At 41.8% G+C, this 26,949-nt stretch overlaps 1 protein-coding gene across 3 annotated transcripts in view; it reads right to left on the bottom strand.

Moving 5' to 3' along the window:
- Positions 1-2,510: 2,510 nt before the first annotated feature.
- Positions 2,511-26,949, bottom strand: part of LOC103281389 (BPI fold-containing family B member 4) — a 50,523-nt gene continuing 26,084 nt past the window's right edge. For all 3 annotated transcript variants that reach the window (XM_008122860.3, XM_016998291.2, XM_016998293.2), the window contains 11 exons: positions 21,423-21,486; positions 18,523-18,614; positions 15,323-15,505; positions 12,891-12,944; positions 10,492-10,512; positions 10,229-10,375; positions 9,335-9,402; positions 8,357-8,399; positions 7,709-7,772; positions 6,647-6,723; positions 2,511-2,715 (listed from right to left, as the gene is read on the bottom strand). In XM_008122860.3, the coding sequence (XP_008121067.1) occupies positions 2,692-2,715; positions 6,647-6,723; positions 7,709-7,772; positions 8,357-8,399; positions 9,335-9,402; positions 10,229-10,375; positions 10,492-10,512; positions 12,891-12,944; positions 15,323-15,505; positions 18,523-18,614; positions 21,423-21,486 (837 nt within the window). In that variant the 3' untranslated portion in view covers positions 2,511-2,691. The remainder of the gene's footprint in view (positions 2,716-6,646; positions 6,724-7,708; positions 7,773-8,356; positions 8,400-9,334; positions 9,403-10,228; positions 10,376-10,491; positions 10,513-12,890; positions 12,945-15,322; positions 15,506-18,522; positions 18,615-21,422; positions 21,487-26,949) is intronic.

Genomic DNA, 26,949 nt, shown 5'->3' with positions numbered 1-26,949 from the left:
GAAAAATCCAGGTTAAAAGGAGGGTGGAAGGGCTAAGACCAAGTAGCCACAGTAAGAACAGACCACGGAACAACAGACGGGTTCAAGATTGGGAAAGGAGGGCGGCAGGGCTGTATACTGTCACCCTCCCTATTCAACTTGTACGCAGAACACATCATGCGACATGCGGGGCTTGAGGAATCCAAGGCCGGAGTTAAAATTTCTGGAAGAAACATTAACAACCTTAGATATGCAGATGACACCACTCTGATGGCTGAAAGTGAGGAAGAGCTGAGGAGCCTTATCACCAAAGTGAAAGAAGAAAGTGCAAAAGCTGGGCTGCAGTTAAACATCAAGAAAACCAAGATCATGGCAACCAGACCAATTGACAACTGGCAAATAGAAGGAGAAAACGTGGAGGCAGTGACAGACTTTATATTTCTAGGTGCAAAGATCACTGCAGATGCAGATGCAGCCAGGAAACCAGAAGACGTTTCCTTCTCGGGAGGAGAGCAATGGCCAACCTTGACAAAATAGTGAAGAGCTGAGACATCACACTGGCAACGAAGGTCCCCATAGTAACCTATGGATGTGAAGGCTGAGTGAAGGAAGAGAGACGCTTCTGAACTTTGGTGCTGGAGGAAGATCCTGAGAGTGCCTTGGACCTTGGCAAGAAGATCCACCCAGTCCATCCTCCAGGAAATAATGCCCAGTTGCTCACTGGAGGGAAGGAGATTAGAGGCAAAGCTGAAGTATTTTGGCCACATCATGAGGAGGCAGGAAAGCTTGGAGAAGATCACGATGCTGGGGAAAATGGAAGGAAAAAGGAAGAGAGGCCGACCAAGGGTAAGATGGGTGGTCGGTATCCTTGAAGTGACTGGGTTGACCTTGAAGGAACTGGGGGCGGTGACAGCTGACAGGGAGCTCTGGCCTGGGCTGGTCCATGAGGTCACGAAGAGTCGAAAACGACTGAACGAGTGAGACGACGACGACAGGAGGGCTAAAAGGTGTTTGGAGAAAGTGCAGGCGAAATTGGGTTAACAGTTGAAAAGTATGTGTTTAAAAGGGGTGTTTAAAACCCAGTTCCACCCATCAAGACGCACAACTTTGCATGACTCTATATCTAGACTGCAGTTATGCAAAACACCTGACTTCCTTCCCATCTGCCTGTATTGACTGTTCCAGGCATGTGCGCATTTTAAAAACTGGAAACAGCGGATCGGGCTGTCAAAAAATGGATCCACAGACACACTTGGAACGTAATTGCAACTCTCCACAATCATGCCTTTTTTCTAATGTTTATCATACTAAACAGAGCTGGAATTTAAAATTGGGTGAAGAGAGAGAATGAGAAATCTGCTTGTGTGTATGTTAGGATCTCCGCAGGAGCGCATATGAGGTCTAGCACATCAATTTCCCAGGACTGACAGATTTGTGTCTGGACTTGCTGTCAAGTCTCGTGATTTTTAAACCCACTTTTTAAACCTGTATTTTGACGCTGTCTGGGGGGCCCTGAGGAATCTTTTTCTCCCCAGCGATCATTTTTTGTTTTCTCAAATGTGTATTTATAAAGCCTGTTCTTGAAAGCCAGTTTCTCTCTGGTTGATGGTCAACTGACAACAGCCCTTTTAGTCTTCAAGAAGTGTTTTGGTTCTCATTATTCCACCTGGACTGTGTCTTCATGTTGTTTGGGAGGTGGATTGCAGGGCTTGCCATTATATGCTGCCATAAATTGGATCTCAGAGGCTTTTAGGAGAAAAGGCTAGGCTGATAACATAGCCTTCAACAATGTTTCGTAAGGCCTTTTTTTGCAAAAGGGTCCATCTTCAGTGAAGAATTATTGCAGTTTGTCATAGCTCAATGCTATGGAATCCTGGAAGTTATAGTTTTACAAGGCCTTTATACCCTTCTGTGCCAAATGTCAGGGGATGCTGGGATAGGGAGTGAAATCGATCATCCATCGCCCTGACTGATTTGATGAGTCAGTTCTTTCCATCTGCTCATCCGAAGGACCACCTGATGCAGCAGCAAAAGTGGCACCAAGAAAACTACAGCTTAGTCGTTATTTACTGCTGATCCCAGCAGGTCTAATTGCTTTATTATACAATTATTTACAATTACTCAGAGCCATAACTTTCCAGACACATGGCGTGTCTTCTCCACTCGGCTAGGCTGTTATCAGTACAAACTGGCACCTCCTGCATTCCTCAGTTCATGATGAAAGTTCTGATCAAACAGTTCAAACGGAAGCTCTGACCTATTGGTCCTGTGGGCAATCAATCAAGCTGGCTTAAGCTTAACCCATGCACTGCTGGAATGCTCTGCCACAAACACACAGTTGCAAATACCCAACAGCATAAACTTGATAGAACATTTCACTCCAACAACAGATCACACTCACACCAAAGATTGCTGGGGCCTCACCGAATTACAACTCCCAAGATTCCATAGCATTCAGCCACGGAGGCTGAATTTTACAGCACAGATGCAGCTTGAAACTCAACTCGTGAAAAACTATGGAAGAGATTCAATTATAAGTTGATAACAGAAGCCAATACGTTTATTGGAAGAATGACATGAGACTTACAAGAACAAAAATCAACTGGAATCAAGTTAGATCAATAAAACAAAAATGTTCAGGGAAGGGTTTTGTGTCTTCTGCTGGTTGTTGGTTTTGTTCAGAGATGCTTCCAATTGACCAGTCCTCTGCTCTTACTTGCAGATCACAAGGGCGTTCTAAGCAAGGAGAGGAGAAAAATCATAAGTCGTTTGAAACATTCCATTTCTGCAACATCCCATCTCCCATTAAACATTATCATTTATATCATTTCCAGTAGGTCCTGGGTGCACCTCTAGACTCTAGTAGTATTAAATAGGCTTGTGCTTTAAGGGTAAACCTTGGCCCGTTTCGTGTCCCGGCTTTCGGTAAGGGCCCCAATTCGTTTTTGGGAGCCTCCCAAAATCAAGCAGGGCAGATATCTGTTTTCACTCTTGGGTGCCGAAAGATCTGTTTTCTATCAGCCCATTTTGGAAGGGGGCCCTTCCCAGACTCCCCTTCCTGTCATTTTAGGCATTTAGGTTGTTTTACTCTAGAGGAGAGGCGCTCAGCTGCAGGCAGGTGCATGCTTTAAGGAGGCTTGTTACCAGTTTCTATTCTAGAGAAGATGCTCAGCTGCAGGCAGGCGTGGACAATGTACATGCAGCCTTAGTTCTGGAACGTTGCCCTTGAAACTGACGATATTTTCATTTCTTCCTACATTTCCCAAATGTCCCTTTCCCTTTTTTTGTCTTCTCCAGTCACCTCTCCTTTTTCCCCCAGAGCCATTGTAGACTGTTCTGTGCCTTCAATTCCTCTAAGGAGGATTGAGAGACGGAAAAAAGGAATTGGCAACCTGGCAACTCACCTGGCCTCTCTCCACTATCTCATATGTTGAGGGACTCTTATGTTTTGGTCCTGAAGACTTGGAAGAAACTGTTGCGGCATTTGCCCCATCTACGCTGACCATTTCATGTCGTTGAAACTACTTGCAAACTGTGGCAGCTAGGCAACGACCACACATGAAAGCATCACTGCTCATGGTTGTTATTATTTTATTGTATGACACAGCAAACAAGATAGATATGCTGGATTTCGTATCACAAAATCACAAGTCAAACACTTCCCAAGCGTTTAGGACTGTGTGATGTATTTTCGGATGATGCGTGCAGATCCCAGTAGGGTGGCCTTTTGCAGTTGGCAGATCGTAATTTTGTCAATATCTATTGTTTCCAAATGCTGGCTGAGATCTTTTGGCATGGCATCCAGTGTACCCATCACTACTGGGACCACCTGCATTGGTTTCTGCCAGAGTCTTTATTATTATTATTATTATTATTATTATTATTATTATTATTATTATTATTATTATATTTATTTATATCCCACTTTTTCTCTCCATACAGAGACTCAAAGTGACAGGTTTATGTAATCACCACATAGCTTAATGCTGTGGAATCCTCGGGCTCAGGCTGTGGCGCAGGCTGGAGAGCAGCTTCAATGAATCACTGCAATGAATCACTCTGACCAGGAGGTCATGAGTTTGAGGCCCGCTCAGAGCCTATGTTTGTTTGTCTTTGTTCTATGTTAAAAGGCATTGAATGTTTGCCTATATGTGTAATGTGATCCGCCCTGAGTCCCCTTCGGGGTGAGAAGGGCGGAATATAAATGCTGTAAATAAATAAATAAATCCTGGCCCTCAAACTGGTTCCAGGATTTCCAATGGAACCATCCACCACTTTCTTCAATACCAGTTTGAAATTGATATAAGTGGTCAGTAAAGATGTTGCCGCCATTTTACGACTCCCTTTACAACATGGACAATGGACTCTCGATATAGAGAAAGCTAGGATTTGGGCTACATGAAGTACCAAACTCAAGGCCAATGGGCTAAATCCGTCCCACCACGTCATTTTATGTGGCCCTCCAGATTTTATGTGGCCGGGCTGTGGCGCAGGCTGTTGAGCAACCAGCTGCAGCCAGCTGCAATGAATCACTCTGACCAGGAGGTCATGAGTTCGAGGCCAGCTGGAGCCCTGTGTTTGTCTTGTCTTTGTTCTATGTTTATATGGCATTGAATGTTTGCCTATATGTGTAATGTGATCTGCCCTGAGTCCCCTTACAGTAATAAATACTGTAAATAAAATAAATAAATACTACTCCTGTCTTCCTGATCATTAGACATCATGACTAGAGCTGATGGGAGGTGCAGTTTGTTCTGTTTAGTCCAGATAGTGGCTTGAATTTAGATACAAGGCTTGTGGATAGGATGCTTGACTTTAAAATGTCCTTTAACTTTTCCCCAACCTCAGAGCGACAAAGCCTGTTAGGTTGCAATTCTCATTATCCCCAAGCAGATAATCAAAAGTGATGGGAGTTGTCACATCTGGGTACCTAAAGAGGGTAAAAACTAAAGAGAACTGACCACTATATAAAATATATATACTTGACTTGCAGATTCCCATAGATTCAAGGACCCTTTGAATGTAGCCATAAGGCTGGCGTGATCCTCCATGAAAATGAGTTTGACAGCCCGGATCTACACTGACCGTTTATCCCGCAGCCAGTCTGGACCAACCCCACTAATCCAAAGGCCCCATCTGTTACCCTTAATGCAACCTTTTCCCTCAATGGTCTAGCAACCAAGACATTATCTCATTGCCCCATGCCTATATTTCACCGGAGAGAACAGCCTTGGGTATCCCATTGTTCTCAAAGCAAATCTATAGCTCATCCAGTTTGCCATCATCAGGCATCTTGTTCATGTGATTGACTGGACCAATCCCTGGCTTCTTAGGACCGAATCAAAATGCATTAGGATTTATGTTAAAAGTGCATAGCAGTATAACTATTGGTGAATACCATTGTGGAGATGTGGCAAGGAGGAATCTTTTTATCCCACCGCTGCCACCAATTTGTGGAGATCTCAGGCAGAGAGGAAATTTTTTTTAATTATATTATTATATTTTTAACTATATCCGCTGCCACCAATTGTGGAGATGTCAGGCAGAGGGGAATTTATCTTCTCTATTCTTCTTATTTACTTTAGATGGTATTGTAACTTGGTTTTGAATATATGTGACAGAGACTTGGATATGGAAAGAACAAAAAATAAGTTTATTTCAGGCACAGAGCTTAGTGGTTACAATATTGCTTCTCAGAGTTAAACTTTCTTAATCAGTTGCAAATATAACTTATGATGAATACTCTTTCAAATATTTTCTCCTTTCCTTTCCCAACCAAAACTATTAACTGATCACTTTGGATCTAACTGGGATTGCTTCCCCTTACCACTCAGACTCTCTGAATAAACCCAAACAAGTCACTTAACTTGCTTGATTTGACACAACTAGAGGTCTGAGCTTCCCTGGTTTCCTTAACTTGGAACCAGTGTCTTCCCCTGTGACTAAAAATCACAGACTAAACAGTTTTTAAAACATTCCCTCCTTTTTCCTTCAAACGGCAGTTGGCTCCGCCCTCGTTACTATGGTAACCTGCCTCAGAATGCTGAGCTGGTTACCATCCCCCACGCACTGGTGATTAATACTTACCCTTTTAAACATAGCCAAACATGACTTTTAAAATGAAATTAAACATGACATCTATAAATCAAAATAAAAACACACTTCTTTACAACCATCACCCTATTTAGCAAACTGCATATTACATATCAGATGTGAAAAAAAATATGATAGCATTAATACATAAAATATGGCAGATCCTAAACATTTTTTTTTTCGTGTCAGGAGCAACCGGAGTTGCTTCTGGAGTGAGAGAATTGGCCATCTGCTAGGACGTTGCCCAGGGGACGCCCAGATGTTTTGATGTTTTACCATCCTTGTGGGAGTCTTCTCTCATGTCACCACATGGAGCTGGAGCTTAAAGAGGGAGCTCATCCACGCTCTCCCCGGGTGGGATTCGAACCTGGCAGCTTCCAGGTCAGCAACCCAACCTTCAAGTCACAAGGCTTTTATCCCCTAGGCCACCGGAGGCTCCTATCCTAAACATAGTATCCTGACATACGAGGTGGCCATTTAAACAGTTGTGGCTCAGATTAATATTGTTGTTGTTGTTATTATTATTATTATTATTATTATTATTATTATTATTATTATTACATTCAAAACTTACCCCAACCATTTTGATAGCCACATTCACCAGAGGAAGGCCTAGGAATTCAGGCAGCGGTAAACCATAAGAAAGAGGCTCTGTAAGAAACAAATGATGTAAGAGATGCACTGAGCATCCATGGGTTCTGGCATCCATGGGAAGTTCTGGAACCATTGTATGTAATAGGACATGAGTATCCATTGGCTCTAGCATCCATGGGAAGTTCTGGAACCATTGTATATAATAGGACATGAGCATCCATTGGCTCTAGCATCCATGGGAAGTTCTGGAACCATTGTATATAATAGGACATGAGCATCCATGGGTTCTAGCATCCATGGGAGTTTCTGGAACCATTGTAGATAATAGGACATGAGCATCCATGGGTTCTAGCATCCATGGGAGGTTCTGGAACCATTGTAGATAATGGGACGTGAACATCCATGGGCTCTAGCATCCATGGGAAGTTCTGGAACCATTGTATATAATAGATTTGAGCATCCGTGGGTTGAACATCCATGGGCTCTAGCATCCATGGGAAGTTCTGGAACCATTGTATATAATAGATTTGAGCATCCGTGGGTTTAGCATCCATGGGAAGTTCTGGAACCATTGTATGTAATAGGACATGAGCATCCATGGGCTCTAGCATCCATGGGAAGTTCTGGAACCATTGTATATAATAGGACATAAGCATCCATGGGTTCTAGTATCCATGGGAGTTTCTGGAACCATTGTAGATAATGGGACATGAGCATTCATGGATTTGAGCATCCATGAGAGGTTCTGGAACCACTGTACATAATGGGACATGAGCATCCATGGATTTTAGAATACATACAGAACCTAGAATCAAACTCCAAAGATACCAAGGTTCCACCAAATGCCTTTTGTCACAAAGGTTCGACATCTTCCTGACCCCTAATAATCAGGATTTTGTCTGACATGTTTTCCCATGAATATATCTAAGAATCTCCCACAACTGGCACCCAATTAACGTTACTGCCCTCCTGACATCAAATCTCTGTGAACGTCTCCCAATGTCCCTGGCTATTGCATACCCTTTTTTCGAAAGGTTCTTACCATTGAAAGCAGGCAAAACGATTTCCTCTATTAAGTTGTTGATGGGAGCCTGAAGACCAGCAAGCTGTGAGAGAAGGAAGAAGTGAATGGTGAAGGCATGGAACAAATGTGGATAATGCACATTAAAACAGATTTATACTTCATCTAGGTAATGTCACCCGAAGAAGTAGTGTTAGGGTACATCTGCACTGTGGGGTTGGGGCACTTTGACACCACTTTAACTTCAATGGCTCAATGCTATGGAATCCCAGGGTTGTACTTTTGAAAGGTCTTCAGACTTTTCTTTTCTGCCAAAGAGGACTGAGTCCGCACCAAACTGCAACTCCCAAGATTCCATAGCATCACACCATAGCAATTAAAGTGGTATCAAATTATTGCATTCATTTATTTATCGTGTCAGAAATGAATTGAGGATAACAAACAAAGTTAAAAACTTGGCATTATACAAGATTTCCTTTGACTAGAAGCTGCCTCTGGTTTCTCTATGAGAAGGTCCTCCATTGCGCATGTGGCAGGACTCAGGCTGCATTGTAGTGAGTGGTCTGTGGTTTGCTCTCTTCCACACTCACATGTCGTGGACTCCACTTTGTAGCCCCATTTCCAAAAGGAAAGTTTGAAAGAAATGTAACGATGCTCTAGAGAACTTACATGGAGGATTCCAGCGCCTGAGGTTACCAATGAAATAACATTCCTGAGAGACAAAAATATATGATATTGTTAGGATGCAAGTCTAAAAAGAGAGTAGCTGGCTTGATGTTTCCATGCCTTCATGTCACTTGTTAATTTATGGTGACCCATGAATTTCTTAGGATTTTGTTAGGTAAGGAAGACTCTGGTGGCTTTGCCAGCTCCTTCCTTGGGAATATAGCCTACAATGAGTGGAATTCATTGGTCTCCCATCCAAGAACGAGTGAGCGCTGAAAAAAAGATTTTGGGATGAGTTCCTCCACTATAATTAGATGTTGCTACAACAGAGTTGGATACAGTCCGCTGAGAGTGCATCTGCACTGTAGGATTAATACAGTTTGACTGCACTTTGATTGTCATGACTCAGTGCTATGGAATCCATTACCTTTTGGCAGAGAAGATCTTGTTCCCAGGACTCCATAACATTGAGTCATAGTAGTTAAAGTGGGGTCAAAATGCTATAATTCTAAATTGTAGATGCACCTTGAGTTTCATCATGGCTTTTATAGACTAGAATAGAATAGCTTTATTGTCATTGTACTATTGCACAACAAAATTAAATGACTTCCCCAACACATGCTACAAAACAACACATCCATCCCTCCGCAGCCCAATCACCCCAACCACTGCCAAGTCGAGCTTTAATGGAATGGTGACTTTTCAGAAGGTTCTTAGGGAACAAGAACAGATGCATGAAAAGGACAAGACAATGCTTTGGCCGTTTCTTCGTCTTGTTCTTTTTACTGAGCTTTTCTATGAGTGACTTCAAAGCTCACACTGAGACCTTTTTAAAGGACAACCCAAACTACAATGTAAGCCAAAGGCTATGTCATCAGCGTAGCGCTTTCTCATAGCAACATTTGATGGCAAAACCAGCAATCTTTCCAAGATACCATAGAGACACTGTCCAGATGGGATTATGAGTCCCAAAACACTTACTTGGAGAGCGAGAGGTTCACAGTCAGTTTGGCATCAACCAGAGAGAAGGTGGCTTTCAAGGAAACGATCTGTATTACACATTTCAAAAAGACAAAAATGGTAACTGGTGAAAAAAAGGTGATTAGATTCCCACCTTCCATTAACATGGCAGAATCCTGCTGAGGTTCAAGGGTTTCTGACACCCCAGAGGAAAGCTGTTATTTACAACTAGCATATATATCCAGAGTTGCCTAGGTATGCAATGTAATACTGTGTTTAGAAATACTTAATGTTAGCTTTATAAATGTGTGAACAGTCTCATTACATTACAAAATACCCAGGCAACACCAGAAACATAAGTTAGTATTTTCTAAAAGTTTTAGTATTCAGCTTCTCTGCAGAGATTATCTCAAGTGATGTTGTGTGTTTTCCACATGCCTGCCATAGATGTGAGCCAAACGTCAGGAGAAAATACTTCTGGAACATGGCCATACAGCCCGGAAATCACACAGCAACCTTGTGATTCTGGCCATGAAAGCCTACGACAACACATATCTCAGGTGCATTCTTTTCCCCATGCATAAAACATACACTGATTTGAATACAGAATTCTGTGAATAACTGAATTATTATCCTAATTTCATATTCTTAAGGACTCCTTTCTGTCTTCTCTAGCTCATTTCATTCTTTGCCTGGTCCTCTCGTGGTTGTATTTGAGCACTGCCTGCATACATACCTATTGACTTGTTTTGGGGACCCTAATGCTAGTGAAACCCCACTAATAATTTAAGTGGGATCATGAAGGATATGTGTACCAAGTTTGGTCCAGATCCCTCAAACCACATAGGAGCTTTTGCAGAACAAAACATACCGGTTCATATTTTCACTCTAATATGTATGAATGTTACTACTTACACATCTCAAGACAGCTACTGAAAGTTGAGATTCATCTTTTTTCTTGGCCAAGACCCCAACATCAAGAAGGAGAGTCACAGTACTACCATTCTTGTCAAATACAATGCGTGGGCTTGCCCTAATAATTATTTTAAGATGGAAGTCATGCTACAGAAGAAGGGAGAGAGAAAGGTGATCAGCAGTAAAGTTTCACTGACAGAAATATGCAAATATTCAAAGCCAGTTTTGAAGGAATGACGTCCAAGGAGGGTTATGACACATACCGTGGGGAGGTCTGGAAGAACCTAAAGAAAGAAAGAAGAAATGGGAGACTTAGCGTGGAATCTCAAAGAAACTGTCCGGATCCTATCCATCAGTCCTGCCATGCTCTATTGGCACCATACTTGCTGTATGAACATATATGGCTTCTGTGTGTATCCAACATGCCTCCTGTATTACACTGTATTGCAATATGTCTCATCTACTGAATGATTTGCTTATAATACTCTATATTGTGATCCTATATTAGATATTAAGTGTTTTAATGCTCATTTATGTAATAGACCTTATGGTTAATATTTGAAAACTACTTGATAGAAAATGGTTGCTTGATCAACAGGATGGTAAGACTGAACCTCATTAGCCAAAAATGCAGGCCTATCTGGTTCAGTCTGAATTATGAGCCTTGTTAAGGGAGGTTTGTCTTATGTGAACACCAAGAGAGAGAGTGTGATGCCTCGGGCACCTTTGGCCCCTGACCCTGTGGCCATTACTGACCAGGATGAAGAAGACTTTGGTTTTCTCCCACGTCAGCAAGATTCAACTCCTTTCCAGATGCCTTCTGTTGACATCTCCGAGCCAGAGCCAATTAAGGATGCCCTTGAAACAGTGCCGGCTCTCCCAGATACTCCTGAAGGGTTAGTGTTTGATCGCAGGGCTTTTTTGAAAACAGAGAGATCGCAGAGACAAAGCTTGAGGAGAAGTGCCAGATTAGCGGAGCGTGGTGACTATGGCTAAGCCCAGTTCTCTTGGGAAGAATTTGGGAGTCAGACACCTGGCGCAGTGACTATGACAAGCTCAGTTCTCCTGGGAAGTTTTAGAGAGTCAGGCACCTGGTTTGGGGGAGCTTATGAACTTCAATAAAAGTATTGCGTGGGGAACTTTCCTTCGCGGTGTCAACTTTACTTCTTACTGAGAAGCATCATCGTCTCTAGCTCTTGAAATCCAAGCAGCCTGAAGGTGCGCTTACTCTTGAGTAGACCGGTCTACCTCCTTGCCCAAGTTTGGACTGCGTTTCAGCTCCTGCACATCCAGTTCATGCTTTACGCTGAAATCCTGCTTTTGGACATTTACTCTAGAGAACTCTTCTTTGCCACCTTGCTCCTTTTCCCCACTCAATACTCAAGCCGAGTTTGAGTGTGTTTCGGTTTCTGGACTTTGGACTTTAATATCGGACATAAGACTTTCACTTATTGGACTAATTTTGATCTTTCCTGAAAGGTCAATTGCTTATTCAACTTTGCTGTTTATTTCCTTTTGGAACTTTATTAGCTTTAAAAAAGATATTATATTGTTATTGGCCTCTGTGTTGGTTTTCAGTGCTCTCGCTGCCTAGGAATGTAACAGAGAGGGAATGAGATGTTTTGATGACCTGGTCAGTGAAGGAAAAGGCCATGAAAGGTGTAGCATATACTGCATTTTAACTAATGGGATATAACATGGGAAATATTTGCATTGGAGTACCTAGAAATATATACTGCATGTGACAATAACTGGGTTGTTGTTGTTGTTGTTGTTGTTCAGTCACTTCCGACTCTTCGTGACCTCAAGGGCCAGCCCATGCAAGAGCTTCCTGTTGGCCATCGCCACCCTCAGTTCCTTCAAGGTCAAGTCAGTCACTTCAAGGATACCATCCATCCATCTCGCCCTTGGTAGGCCTCTCGTCCTTTTTCCTTCCATTTTCCCCAGCATCATAACTGGGATATACATATATTCCCCAAATTACAAGCATCCCAATTAAGAACAGACTGAGACAATATGAAATTAGAGAAATCTATAGCTCAGAAGGGAAATCCACTCCTAATAGAGTTATGATCATGGAGAATTTATTAATTACGTTATTTCTATCCTGCCTTTCTCACCTGAAGGGACTCAAGGCATCTTACAGATCTGGCAAAAATTCAAAAAATCAGAAAAATAGTTTGTTATTATCAATGGTTTCATGTATGCATGCAAATTCCTACAGATACAGGGGTCATACTACATTTATCATAATTCTAACAATTAACCTAGCCTATTACATCTTTTTAAAAAGTATTTTGTTCTAGCTATTTTATTTTGGATATGTTATGAGTTGTCCTGAAGAGGAGGGTGGTAGGATATACATTCCAATATCCCAAATATCATCAGGATAATAAATACTTGCTTTGCCAGCTCACATGGTCATATTCACTTGGCCCTGGCTATCACCAAGGGTCACTAGAATAGTAATAAAGAGCTGGGGAATGTGTGTGTATGCCCTTGGTTTAGAAGCAAGCTATCCAACCGTCTTTTCCCCGCTTTGACTTCCACTTCGCCTTCTACACTCTCTTCCACACTCCCAAAGCCATCCTGCAAAAGACTACTTTCGATATGGCCTCGCATTTTGGGGAATCCAGGGTGCATTGGGCAAAACACCACTCACCCAAAGTGGAAGCAAAGCCACAATCGCCTTCTTCAGCTCCTCAGCTTTAGAGAACTGTTGGAAGCAAAGGAATGTATAGCATTAGTGCATGAATTTGAGGAAATAATGTCTTGCTACTCACATAATGACTTAATTGCATTGACTGTTATGAGTAAATGTGATAAAATGACCATGCAATGTTAATAATAATAATCTTTATTTATATCCCACCACCATCTCACCGAAGGGACTTGGGACGGCTTACACGGCACACCAGGGTGCACATATAACATACAACAGGTAAAAACGGCACAAAAGTACTGGGCTGTGGTGCAGCTGGTTAATAGCCAGCAGCAATATAGCACTGAGATCGAAGCCTGTGGTCAGATTGAGCTCCCAACTGTTAATAGCCTAGCTTAATGTCCACCTAAGCAGTTTGAAAACAGCTGCAGGTGAATTCAATTTAATTTACGACACTATAAAACTGCCAGCGAGCCGAAGAGCAAGGAGGAAATACTACGATCAAAGGATTCAGCATCCTTGGAACGGCTTCCACGGTGCACATATAACATACAACAGGTAAAAACAGTACAAAAGTATTGGGCTGTGGTGCAGCTGTTTAATAGCCTGCAGCAATATAGCACTGAGATCGAAGCCTGTGGTCAGATTGAGCTCCTGACTGTTAATAGCCTAGCTTACTGTCCACCTAAGCAGTTCGAAAACAGCTGCAAGTTAATTCAATTTAATTTACGACACTATAAAACTGCCGGCGAGCCGAAGAGCAAGGAGGAAATACTATGATCAAAGGATTCGGCATCATAGCAAAAGCTCCCCCTGTGGCCAGAATCGAGCATTACGTCCTGAAGCAGGAAGTTGGAAAAATATTGAATCACCTCTACTATCTCTCTGTATGTGTGTTGTATGTCTAATAATGGCACTGAATGTTTGCCATGTATATGTGCATTGTGATCCGCCCCGAGTCCCCTTCGGGGTGAGAAAGAAGGGCAGAATATAAATACATTAAATAAATAAATAAAAGTATCAAACAAGTCACATGAAATTATAACAACAACCCGCGTCAACACATATAGCATAAAATACAATTTTAAAACAACAGTAGATAACTGCAGTCAATTCACAAATTGCCAAGGGTCAGTTTTATAGGGGCCCATTTAGCCTATTCAAGGTCAAAGGCCAGTCTGAACATCCATGTTAATGCAATGCTGCAAAAATTCGGCATCTTCCTTTGTAACCTGCGGTTGTCTTTGTTGCAGACGTTTGCAAATTCATACTTATCTAGAAAAGACTTTCAAAGAATCCGTTTCTGCTCTAAAAGTCTCCCTCTCCATAATGGACTCTGTCGCATAAGAGAGGAAAGCCCTATGGCACGATGCCATGCATATCCTGTTGCCAGTTTGGAAATGTGGGAATATGACCTATTGACAGGTTTCCTGTCAATAGCAGGAAACGAGTTAATTGCAGTGAGCTAATGGGGGGAGTTGCCTGTCAATAGCTCACAATTCTGCAACAATCCATCCTCTATTTCTCGCAATGGCACCATTTCATTTCTAAGTCTGCATGCCAGCGGTCACATGGTATAAGGGAGCAATAATTTATTTATTTATTTATTTATTTATTTATTTATTTATTTGCAGTATTTATATTCCACCCTTCTCACCCCAAAGGGGACTCAGGATGGATCACAATGTACATATATATGGCAAACATTCAATGCCATTAGACAACCAATACACAGACAGACACAGAGGCTATTTAACTTCCCAGCTTCTGGCTTTGTGAGGGTATACTCGATTCCAGCCACAGGAGAAGCTGCTGCTTCATCATCCACTGTGACGACGAATCCTTTTTGATAGAGTACTTCCTCATCCGGTGTTGTAAATCAGTTAAATTAGCCTCCCCGCATAAGCGGTCCCTAAATTTTCCTACTTGACAGATGCAACTGTCTTTCGGGTTGCTTAGGTCAACAACGAGCAGGGCTATTTTTTATTTTAATGCTCGGGTGTCACTCCGACACGGGCTGGCCTCGAACTCATGACCTCTTGGTCATAGTGATTTATTGCAGCTGGCTACTAACCAGCCTGCACCACAGCCTGGCCCTCCTCCTCTCCTTGCTGTTTCCAAAGTAATGTCTTTTTAAATTTACATTTATTTTATTTATTTTTAAAATTAGCTATTTCTGGAAGTGAAAAATTGCTTTTAAAAGAAGTATGGCACAGCAGAAGTGCAGGGTATGTGGAAATCCAACTGCAAGACCACAGATCACAAATCAGCTCAATTGGACAAGTTGAGATAACAAAGGTGCTCATGCTAGTATGTAGCAGCTATCGGTGATGGTGCAATTGCCATGGAAGAGCAGCTTCGTGCAATAAAGTCCTATGACAATCACCTTGCCATTTTGGGTTAAAATTACCTATCGGACTGAGTGTACTCACCACCGCTGGGCTATTGCTCAGTTCCAAAGGCAGTTTGGGCACAAAGACACGCAGTAGAATATTGAACACTTCTGGGTGGAAAGCAACGCAGTAGTCGTGGCCATCCAGAGAAGGCACTTCGATCGTGGCAGCCGACTTGGGGATGGAGATGATTATGCCTGACTCTGATAACTGGAAAGAAACCTGAAAAGATAGAGACATATGAGATGGGTAAGCACTGACACTCAAGTGTCTGTAAGTTAGTGCTAATGGGCTGAAGATGTCATGAGTGGATGGATGGATGGATGAAGCTGCATGATTGGGGTCTGGCTAAGGGCCTATTAAGGCTTGCCAAGGATGAAGACATCAACCTAAGAAATTTGTGTTGGGAATGGAAGAGCCGTTAAGCTCTAATCACCCTCTTTATGAGATAAATTCCCATTAAAATAGTAAAGAATTGCAGCAGCGTGAGACTTGCGGGTGTGAGTTTGGAAGGCCTCTACGTCATCAGGAAGGCAAAAGGGATGCAAAGTTAGCTTTAAAGTTTAAAAGCATTTATTGAGGTAAAAAGAAATCCATTGAAGGATAGAAAAGGTTAGGACCTATCTATCTAGTCTATCCTGATCTAATACACATAGACGGATTAAAATAACAAAGCTCTATAGATAACTACATCTTGACTAATAGAGGACAGAGGTGCGTCCTCTCTGGAACAAAGCAGGAAGCTGGAATGGCGGTCAGCCTCGTGGGTCTGGTCGCTTCTTCTCTAGGGCCATAAACATTCCAAAGGACCAAATTGGGGAAGTTACGTCAAAGCCCTAGGAGAGATTACATTTCTAGGAACATCAAAGGGTGGGCTGACCTAGATAGGATGGGAAGCAGGAAACAATGGTGAATCCTATCTAGGCATGCTTTGGAAACGGGGAAAGGATTCTCTCAATCTAACTCTATCATCTATCTGGCTACATTTAGACTTGAGTAGCCCAGGATGAGTCCCAACAATTTGGAACCTGGAAAACTGCATTATGGAGAAACAAAGGAGGTAAAGAAAAGTGCTGATGAAGAAAACTGATGAACTGCTGATGATAACTGATCTGGCAAGTTCTAGTGTCAACAGCACATGTTTACATAGTCAGAGACAATAATTCTTTAAGTTAAGGAAGTCAGAAACAATGGCTATAGTAAGGAAAACAACATCTGTCCGGAATTGATGGAGCATTTGTGAGTCTTAGCTGAATAACGAGTTGTCAATCAATCCAGAACAGCAAGAAGTTGCTGCATAAGAAGATCCTTTCCTCTTGGAAAAGTGTGGCAGTCCTGTGGGGAATGCAGCCTGTCCACCTGCCGCCTCCTTCCAAGATGGCCTGAATTGTCGCACTTCTGCGCTGGTTCACCTTGCTACACACACACACTCCACCACAGCAGGCTTGAGTTTTTCAGTTTATTGATAAAGAATAACAAAGCTTAATAAAAAGCAGTAAAGAAAGCAATAATCAAATTGAGAGTGCAATCCATAAAACACAGTTCAGAGTGTTCGTAGATAAAAGTACAGAGTCCCAAGAAAAACAAGGCATTTCTGAAGAAACCAGAAAACATGAGCTTCAAAAGTATAATCCAATCACATGAGACGGGGCATGAACCGAAACTAAGCAAGAGTTGAATCTTCAACAGCGATGTTGCTCTGACTGAAATCTTTCCAAATTATATCTCCTATAAAACCTCCTTGCAAGCTAAAAACACATTCCTCTGAGCTGTAGTTCCCCCACTCTTGCCTCCAATTCTCACGGAGCATCTGGGGCCCGATCTCAATTTCAACCTGGAATCCCTGTCTAACACAAATTCATCCCCCTCATTTGCACCTGGGTTTTGTTGATGTTGACAATTCTCAGACTCCCGTGAAAGGTCGTCCTTATCACAAACTCTGACCACATCTCTGCTAAACTCAGAGCTATCCACATTCCCCGTTCTGTCTGTTTTTCTAAGCTATCAATTTCCGAATCCACCTGCATTTCAGAAACGTCAACGTTCCCAGGGACAAACTGCTGTTCCACAAATTCCCCTTCATCATCAGACTGAATCACAACATGAATGCAGAAATTGGTGAGTTTGTATGTGATAGTATGTATATGGAGTGAATGCTGAGTAAATGTGAATCTTCTCCTTTGTCTGTGTAACCCAGTGGTTCTCAACCTGTGGGCTGTCAAGGGATGATGGGGTGCAGAGTGGATTCCAAAATTCATCATCCCGGTCTCACCTCTTTCTCCAGACTGTATTCCCATGCGGAGAATCAGCACTGGTCAAGAAACACTCCAGCAGGCGAAGGGGTCAGTTGAAAATCAACTGTTGTTAAACTTTATTTACAAATCTATTTACAGTTGCATTTCTCGGCTTCAGAGCATTGCATTCATAGTCCATCTCCAGCGAAAGCTCAACGCGAAACACACACACTAACGACACTCCCCTGCATTCCACAGACCAAGAAGGAAGTCCCGGTCAAACAAACTTGACCCCATTGGTCCTGTGATACATCAATCAAAGCAGGTTCTTATTAACTCCATAGTTACTGAAATGCCTTGCCGAAAACTCACACAGAAGGCATTTCTAAAAGCCTAGATTGATTTTAACATTTCACACAATTCACAATACCCTGACATGGGCCACAGGCGCATCCTAGCAGTGGGTCACAAGAACAAAAACCGCAAGCCTCGTTATTTATTTCATTTCATTTTATTTATTTTATTTCCGCTTGTTTCCGCAGAGCTGATCATTGCATTGGATAGACCACATCAGCTCTAGATAATTAAATATGGTTTTCTGTGGGCGAGCAGATGGCGACTACTAGATGGCATATGTTCCGTATCAGAAACTAGAGCTGATGTGATCTATCCAATGCAGTTTTCTGAATCAGCACCCCAAATAACCAAACTGAATCTAAAGCTGACCAAAAACGGATTTGTAGCCCTTTTGGAACTAATGTTGGAGAGTGGTCCCTGGTCAAAACAAGGTAGGGAACCACTAGTTTAACCAATATATCTATCATAAAACCAGTACTGGGTCTGTGTGTCTGCTTTTTTTCTCTGAAAGTGCCTGATGCAATCGTTCCCACTGAAAACAGATTAAATAACATTTTAAGGTTCAAAAAGTATTCATGTCAAAGACAACGAAACAAATACAGCTGAAGATATTATAGAGGGGTATTTCTGTCTGTTGCTGATACTCACAAGAATATTTATTCCAAGATATTTTGGCGTTATCCAAGGCAATTCTGCCAACTGAAACATCACATTTCCATAAGGGCCAAGGGAAATGACCTCTATGAGGAAACAGAAAAGATGGTTATGTCACGCAACACTCCTCCGCACTTGTTTCTAAAATGCTTTTAAAATCCCATATTACTTTCTTTGCCCTGTTGCATTGTTGTGTGATTTCAACCCCGCTACATTGTGGGGTTCAGAAGCCCAGAGTGCAAAGCAGCCAGAAGGTCGAAAGAAATGCAAACGGGTTTGAAGGCAAGGCAGAGGTCTTTGTTCTCAATGGTCAAAGATGATATCAGTAGAGCTAGTGCTCAAAGTACTGGCATAAAGCAGTGGGAAATACAGAGTATTTTTATTCACTTTGACAGCTATTCATAATACCCGCACCAGCCTCTAATTGCCTGAAAAGCAGCTCAGCTAGGATCTGGGTCCCAATTGGCAGGAGACTCCATGGAGCAGCTTCCGTGGTTGGTTCTTCAAGTGGTGGGAAAATTAATAATCTATTATTTGCTCATTCAGTGTCGGTCCGTTTGTTAGTCCACACCCCGAGATCAGTGCAAACTCTAGGAATGTGGCAGTATTTTCCAATGGAGCCACACCTTACAATTCATATATCTATATATATAAAAGAGTGATGGCATCAGGGCAGCGGACAAAACAACAAAACTACAGGCCCCCCAACCTCGAAATTTGACAACACAACCCATCATCCACGGCTCTAGGTTGATACAACAAAAAGAAAAGAAAAATAAAGTCCTAATTAGAGGGAGAGGAATAATTGTTTTTATCCAATTGCTGCCAGTTAGAGGGCTAAGCTCCGCCCACTTGGTCTCCTAGCAATGCACTCAGCCCAGGGGACAGGCACAAGAGTTTGGAGAGACCCCTAAGGGCCATCCAGCCCAACCCTTTCTACTATACAGCAGGACACAATCCAAGCATTCACAACACATGGACAATGTATAAACACCATACACTACTACACAGGGACATAGACCTCCTCTACCCTCACCACTTTCACAGTACACAAAAAACCAAATGCATACTAAACATAAGGACAACCATATAACAGACATTCAATACCACCACCGCCACCTCAACAAGTTCTCACCAACACCACCAGACAACACCACAGCAACGCGTGGCCGGGCACAGCTAGTTTTATACAATTCATATTCTTGGGGAGTCTGATTTCTCGGTAACAGTATGAACTTTTGACAGTGCAGCTGTCACCTATTCGTGGGGCTTCTTTTGCTGGCATATAAGGCAGAATTAATTTATTTTATATTTATTAAGACTGAGGGTCGATTGAGTCATTGTATGTTTTCCAGGCTGGATGGCCATGTTCCAGAAGTATTGCCTTCTGATGTTTCGCCCACATCTATGGCAGGTATCCTCAGAGGTTGTGAGGTATATGCCAGAGACAGCAGAACAGAACTGATGCAATCAGTAATGCACACACACTTGTGTCTGGACATTCCCCAGTTCCAGCCACACATCAAGGTCATCACAGCTTCTTAGTAAATAACTCTTTACAGACTATATTGCACTCTGGATGATGCAATCAGTATGCAATACAAACCAAGACACAAATTTCATTTAAACACTACCAATACACAAATCCCACATTAACTAATTTATCCCTTTTTTACAAAGTAAATTCAATAGTTACCTTTTGAATTGAGAGATATCTGTACTTATAAATTGTAATATAGATTAATATAGAATAGGAGAAATCACATGTAATGATCTCGTGTTAAAAAGTACTTCTGTGAGATCCAACACAGAGGATTTCTTCAAGTAAAGAGACAGTGGGAGGAGAACGTCTCGCATGGAATGGGATGGGAAGGCAAATAGATAATTTGAAAAGAGAGCTGAATGAAGGAAAATATGTGGTGGGGTAGGAAAATCATTTGTTTAATTTCCAAATGGGGTGTTGTGAAGCTTAAGTGAAAAACAACTATCCCCGATGCTTTACTTATTGCATGGGATGAAGTCCCAAGAGAGAAGGTAAAAGGGCAGAGCAGAGTTATTTAACATTTCCAGCTTCACGATTCCAGCCACAGGGGGAGCTGTTGCTTCACCGTCCACTAGTGACTGTACTTCCTCATTCCTTTCCAGCATGTTGCTGGCAGTTTTATGGTTTATTTATTTATTTTATTTACAGCATTTATATTCCGCCCTTCTCACCCAAAAGGGGACTCAGGGCGGATCACATTACACATATAGGCAAACATTCAATGCCTTTTAACATAGAACAAAGACAAGACAAACATAGGCTCCGAGCGGGCCTCGAACTCATGACCTCTTGGTCAGAGTGATTCATTGCAGCTGGTTGCAGCTGGCTTGCTCTCCAGCCTGCGCCACAGCCCGGGCCCAGGTGTTGTAAATTAGTTAAATTAGCCTCCCGCATAAAGCATACCTAAATTTCCTAATTGACAGATGCAACTGTCTTTCGGGCTGCATAGGTCAACAGCAAGCTGGGCTATTTAATGGTCGGAAGCTTAACCCGACTCATGAATTATGGTCAGTAGTGATTTATTGCAGCTGGTTACTAGCCAGCTGCACCACAGCCCGGCCCTTGGTGCTTATATCTTTCCCCGAATACCTTCTATTCAGTATTAGTTTTGCTTCTATGTGTGTATGCTATGTCCCTCCTCTCTACCTGTTCTCCCCTTGTATGGTTGACCCACCCCAGGTAATCAGTTCCAAAATAACATTCATCTCCAGAAACTACTCCTTCCAGCAAAGCCACAACCTGGCTTCCCTCAATGCTCACAGAAAGCATGGTCACCGCGGCAGGATTTTATATGTGAAACACAGGAAATACATTAAAAAGTCAAGGAAGGGATCAGGCGCAAGGTTCTCACCATTGATACCATCTGTCCATATCTGCTCGACCTGATCAAAGACAATCGGCAGGATATTGCATATCTGCAGGAAGAAGACATAGATTAAGAGTCTGCGAAAAGTCACGTCTTTCCTTCAGTTTGACCAATACAGGTTGAGCATCCCTTATTCAGAATTCCAAACTATTTGTGCAATAAACTTCCAAATTTATTGCAGAAATAGTGACCTTTGAGTTTCTAATGGTTTTATGTACCCAAACTTTGTTCCATGCACAAAATTACTAAAGATATTGAATATATAATTACTTTCAATCTATGTATATGAAATATCAATGGGCTTCACATTTAGACTTGGGTCTCATCTCCTAAATTTCACATTATGTATATGCAAGTACGCCAAGATCAGAAATGTGAAACATTTCTGGTCCAGATCATGATGCAAATTTCTGCAATCAGTCTTCCACTCAGCCTGGCTTCCAATGCTCATCTTCCCTACCTAGACCAAATGCACTTTTCCCCTATTTTATTTTAATTTTTTTTCACCGATTTTGCCATAATTGCACAGTCACACAATTCTGGCTTTCTGGAGAGACTTTCCTACGCATTGCAATACTGGGACTGCAGTGGAAGGAAATTATTGCACAAGGAACCCACGTCTGAATATAAATGTATTGATATTTCATGTGTACCTTATACACTGAAGAACAGTGATATTGGATTCATTAACAGATTTTTCCCATCAATGAAAAGAGACCATCCAATCATTATTCAAATGACTATGGGAAGGACATGGTGTTATGCGAAAAGCACTTTAGCAGCCCCGTGCAATAAAATCCTCAGATTCGAGCATCACTAGCATGATGACGTTGGCTCCTTTTTAAGTCATATCTGTAATGAAGTACGAATTTTGGTTTACCGATATTATGTTTAATTGTGTGTTTATGTTTTAAAAGGGTAAGTATTACAATTATTGCACCTCAGCACTCAGAGGCTGGTTGCTATGGAGAAGTAGGCGGAGCCAACTGCCGTTTAATTGAAGAAGTGCAGAGTTTAAAAAAGAAAGTCAGTCTGTGCTCTGATGAGGCACAGGGAAGATTGATTCCAGGTTGATGGGATCAAGGAGACTCAATTGTTCATTTTGAGTCGGTTTTAAATAAGTTTGGTGACTTATTTAATGTAGTCTGTGTCCTGGTAAGGAACAGAGGATCTGTGATAGTATATCACAGGGGTGACTGTGGTTTGAAGTCACTGGATAGTACAAGTTTCAAACTTTGGGAACCAATCCCAGCTGGACTCACAGAGATCCATTGAAGTAATGGTTTAAAAGTAGAAGGGGAAGAAGTTTTAACTACTTTAAGTAAAAGAAGTGATACTTTAGAGATTTGATTCCTCTCATTCTGGTATTGTAACTGTTAATAAGAATATCTCTAAGTGAGAAACACCATTGCAACCATTAAGCTCTGTGCCTGAATAAACTTGTTATTGTCCTTCCAACAGCTAAGTCTCTGTCGCATATATTCTAAACCAAGTTACGCTACCCTTTAAAGTAAAAGGTCTCCTCCCTGAGTCTTTGGTGGTTGCATCTTTCCAAATTGGTGTTAGTCGTTCATAGCCCTTTACAAATTGGTGGCAGCGGTGGGATAAAAAGATTCCCCCCTGCCTGAAAGAGCCTTGGACGATCTTAGCTCTTCGCAATATCAAAAGAAGAAATTGATCTAAACTATTATTATTATTATTGTATTTATTCAAACCCCACTTTATCTCTCCCGAATGAGACTCAAAGTGACTTAACATAAAAACATTTGCATACAATTTAAAATATGCAAATATACAAACATTAAATCAGAATTAAACAAGGGACTGAGAAGCTCAGAAGCCAGTCATTCCAGAAGGGCTTTCTAATTCTGACAACAGCAATGTTATGCCTTGGTAGATTTCTGAGTGTCTGTTAACAATAACTTATTTTGGGAAAACCAAGTCAACATCTATTGAAACAAGTCAGTCTACCACATTCCTGACACCCGTTCACCATCTTGTCAATGGCTGTCATTATTCCTTTCTGCTTGTACTAATCCCACTCATCCATTGGAGTCATGTATTGCCTTTTAACCATTTCATTCCCAATGGATTTCATATTTAGACTTGGGTCTCATCTCCTGGATTTCACATTATGTATATAAGTATTCCAAAATCTTAGCATTCCTAGGAGGACCAAATGATTTTAGATATTTTTATTTTGTACTCTCAACTCAAGACAGGTATGGATTACCCATTCAAATAATAGAATCATAGGAGTTGGAAGAGACCCCAAGGGCCATCCAGTCCAATCCCTTCTGTCAGGCTTACTTCAAAGGACCAGTCTGAACGCAGATCAAAGACAGCTGCTCTCAAACACAATCTTTATTGAAGAATACATGACTTTGGAAAAGTCGAGAATGACCTAATGTTTACATACATCTAATTTTATCACTTCTGATGCAACGTAATATCACACGCAAATATCATCATCAAACCCCACCTTCTGGATCACATTTCCACCAAGGTTTCTATCCCCCCCACACTACAGCAATTATAATTGTTTATACTTTCACCCCTGAGTTCCCAGGCTCATTTTATCTTCTCCCGCCAGGTGCTCGCATGTTTATGTTATGAAGTCAGATTCAGGGCTTGGAAATTCAGCCCTGGAATCTGGCTGCATGACATGGCGCCCCCGTTTTCTTCGTCCTCCTCTTCGGTTCTTCTTTCACCATAGTCCTGAAACAAATCAAACAATAACTCTATGGGTCCATTTTGTCTAAAGTCCCCATATATTTTTTCAGCAAGCTGCGATGGAAGACTGGGTGTATTTTCCCTAAACTTTTTGGCAATGCCAATTGGAAAGTCACTTCATTGATAACACCCTGTATTCTGAATGGTCCAATATATTTGGGGCCCAGTTTTCTTGAAGGTAACCCCAATTTGATGTTTTGGGTACTTAACCACACTAGATCTCCTTCATCTAATTTATCGCCTTCCACCCTCTTTCTGTCTGCGAACGTTTTATACTTTTTGTGTGCTTCTTTTAACGAAGCAGTCACTTGATTCCAACATTCCATCATTTGCGTTTTCCATTTCCCTGCCTCTGTTCCTTCATTTTCTGTCCACCTCGGCAATTGGGGTAGAGGTTGTATTTCATACCCGTAAACTACTTCAAAGGGGGTTTTGTTTGTTGCTGAATGTATAGTTGAATTAAAGGCTAGTTCCGCAAACGCCAACCACCTAGACCAGTCATTTTGTCTCATGTTAGAGTACATTCGAAGGAACTGCCCAAGCGTTTGCTGAGTACGTTCTACCGCCCCGTTTGTCATGGGGTGAAAAGCAGAACTTAAACTCCTTTCTGCTCCTAGCATTTCCAAGAATTTTTCCCAAAATTTTGCTGTGAATTGTACTCCTCTGTCACTGACTACTCTACTTGGACATCCATGTAATTTGTAAATATGGTTTATGTACAATTCAGCTAGTTTCTCAGCCGATGGTAGCTTCGTCAGTGCTATAAAGTGGGCCTGTTTAGAAAACAGGTCTAATACTGTCCAAATATAACGATGTCCTTTGCTGACTGGCAGTTCTCCCACAAAGTCCATAGCTACACATTCCCAAGGCCTGGTAGGTTCCGCTACTGTCTGTAACAATCCCATAGGCTTCCCTCCTCCTGATTTATTTCTGGCACAATCATCACATTGGACAACATGATTCTTTATGTCCTTCCTCATTCCTGGCCACCAACAATGTTTTGCTATTGCCTTTGTTGTTTTGGTAATTCCTGTATGACCAGCGCTCTGGTTGTTGTGAAAACGATGCAGAATCTTAATCCTTAATATTGCTGGGATATACAGTTTCTTGTTTACAAACCAAAATCCCCCCTTCTGGTCCCCCTTTTCTGCGTTGGACGCGATCCATTGATCTCCTTTATAAGACTGTTTTAGTTCATTTCCCCAGTTATCTTCCCCGCCGAGTTCGACAAAAGCCGTGTCCTCCTTTTGGGTTTGTGCTCTTGTCCTGACAGCTAAGCCCCATTGTTTGTCAGAGAATATTGTCCCCTCCTTTGCTGTGGTTAGGCCTTCGTGTTGAGGCATGCGTGAAAGAGCATCTGCCAAGACGTTCTGTTTCCCTTGAAAAAACTTTAATTGGAAATCGAATCTGCTGAAGTATTGCGCCCATCTGATTTGTTTGGGGGACAATTTTCTAGGAGACCTTAAATACTGGAGATTCTTATGGTCAGACCAAATTTCGAATGGGATTCCGCTTCCTTCGAGGAAGTGTCGCCAGCATTCTAAGGCTTTTAATATGGCTAATGCCTCTTTTTCCCATATTGGCCAACTTTTTTCAGTTTCGCTGAACTTCCGTGACAAATATCCACAGGGTTTTAAGTTCCCATTTTGATCCTTTTGCAATAGCACTGCCCCATATGCACAGTCTGAGGCATCGCAATGGATTATGAAAGGGCTCCTGATGTCAGGGTGTTTTAGGATGGGTCCTTCAGTGAAGCATTCTTTTAAGGTCTCGAATGCCTTTTGGCATTCTGGCGTCCAACTCAGTTTGGCGCCGGGAGCTTTCACTTTTGCTGTCTCCCCTTTCCCTTTTGTTTTTAAAAGTTCTGTAAGGGGTGCGGTTATTTGTGCAAAGCCTTTTATGAAGGATCTGTAAAAATTTGCAAACCCCAGAAATGATTGTAATTGCCTCCTTGTTTGAGGCACTCCCCATTCTTTCACATCTGCTACTTTAGCTGGATCCATAGCTAACCCTTCTGGAGACATCCGATATCCCAGAAAGTCAATTTGAGTTTTATTAAATTCACATTTGGACAGTTTTGCGTACAGCTTTGCTTCTCTTAGTCTCTGCAAAACTTCCCGGACCAATTTTACGTGCTTTTCCTTATCTTCAGAAATGATCAAGATATCATCAAGGAATATGAACACCCCTCTGTACAATAACGGGTGTAGTATTTCATTTATAAGCTGCATAAAGCAGCCGCTTCCATTTTTTAACCCGAAAGGCAAAATTTCGTATTCAAAATGGCCGAATGCGCAGGAAAATGCGGTTTTCCAAGTATCCTCCGGTTTGATCCTTAATTTATGATACGCTTCAATTAAATCCAGTTTAGTAAATATGCTCCCTTTCTTCAATACGGTAATTAAATCCTTGACTAAGGGCATAGGGTATTTATTGTCCTTGGTAATTGCGTTTAAATTTCGATAATCAATGCACAATCTTAGGGAATTGTCTTTCTTTCTCCTAAATAATACTGGAGCCCCGAGAGGAGAATTAGATGGCTTAATGAAGCCTCGAGCCAGGTTTTTATCAATGTATTTTCTCAATTCCTCCTTCTCTTGCACAGACATGGGATACACTTTTGGTTTTGGTAAGTCTGCTCCTGGGGTTATTTCAATCCCTACTTCTATATTTCTTTTGGGAGGCAATTTACTGGCCTCTTTCTGATTGAAAACATCCGCAAAGTCTCTGTATTCAGGTGGCAATAGCTGTGGGTCTATTTCCCCTGCTTCGTCTTCCT

The sequence above is a fragment of the Anolis carolinensis genome, chromosome 4, assembly GCF_035594765.1.
Source record: "Anolis carolinensis isolate JA03-04 chromosome 4, rAnoCar3.1.pri, whole genome shotgun sequence".
Taxonomy (NCBI): Eukaryota; Metazoa; Chordata; class Lepidosauria; order Squamata; family Dactyloidae; genus Anolis; species Anolis carolinensis.
The sequence above is the reverse complement of the archived record's forward strand: the minus strand, read 5'-3'. Positions and strand labels throughout refer to the sequence as shown.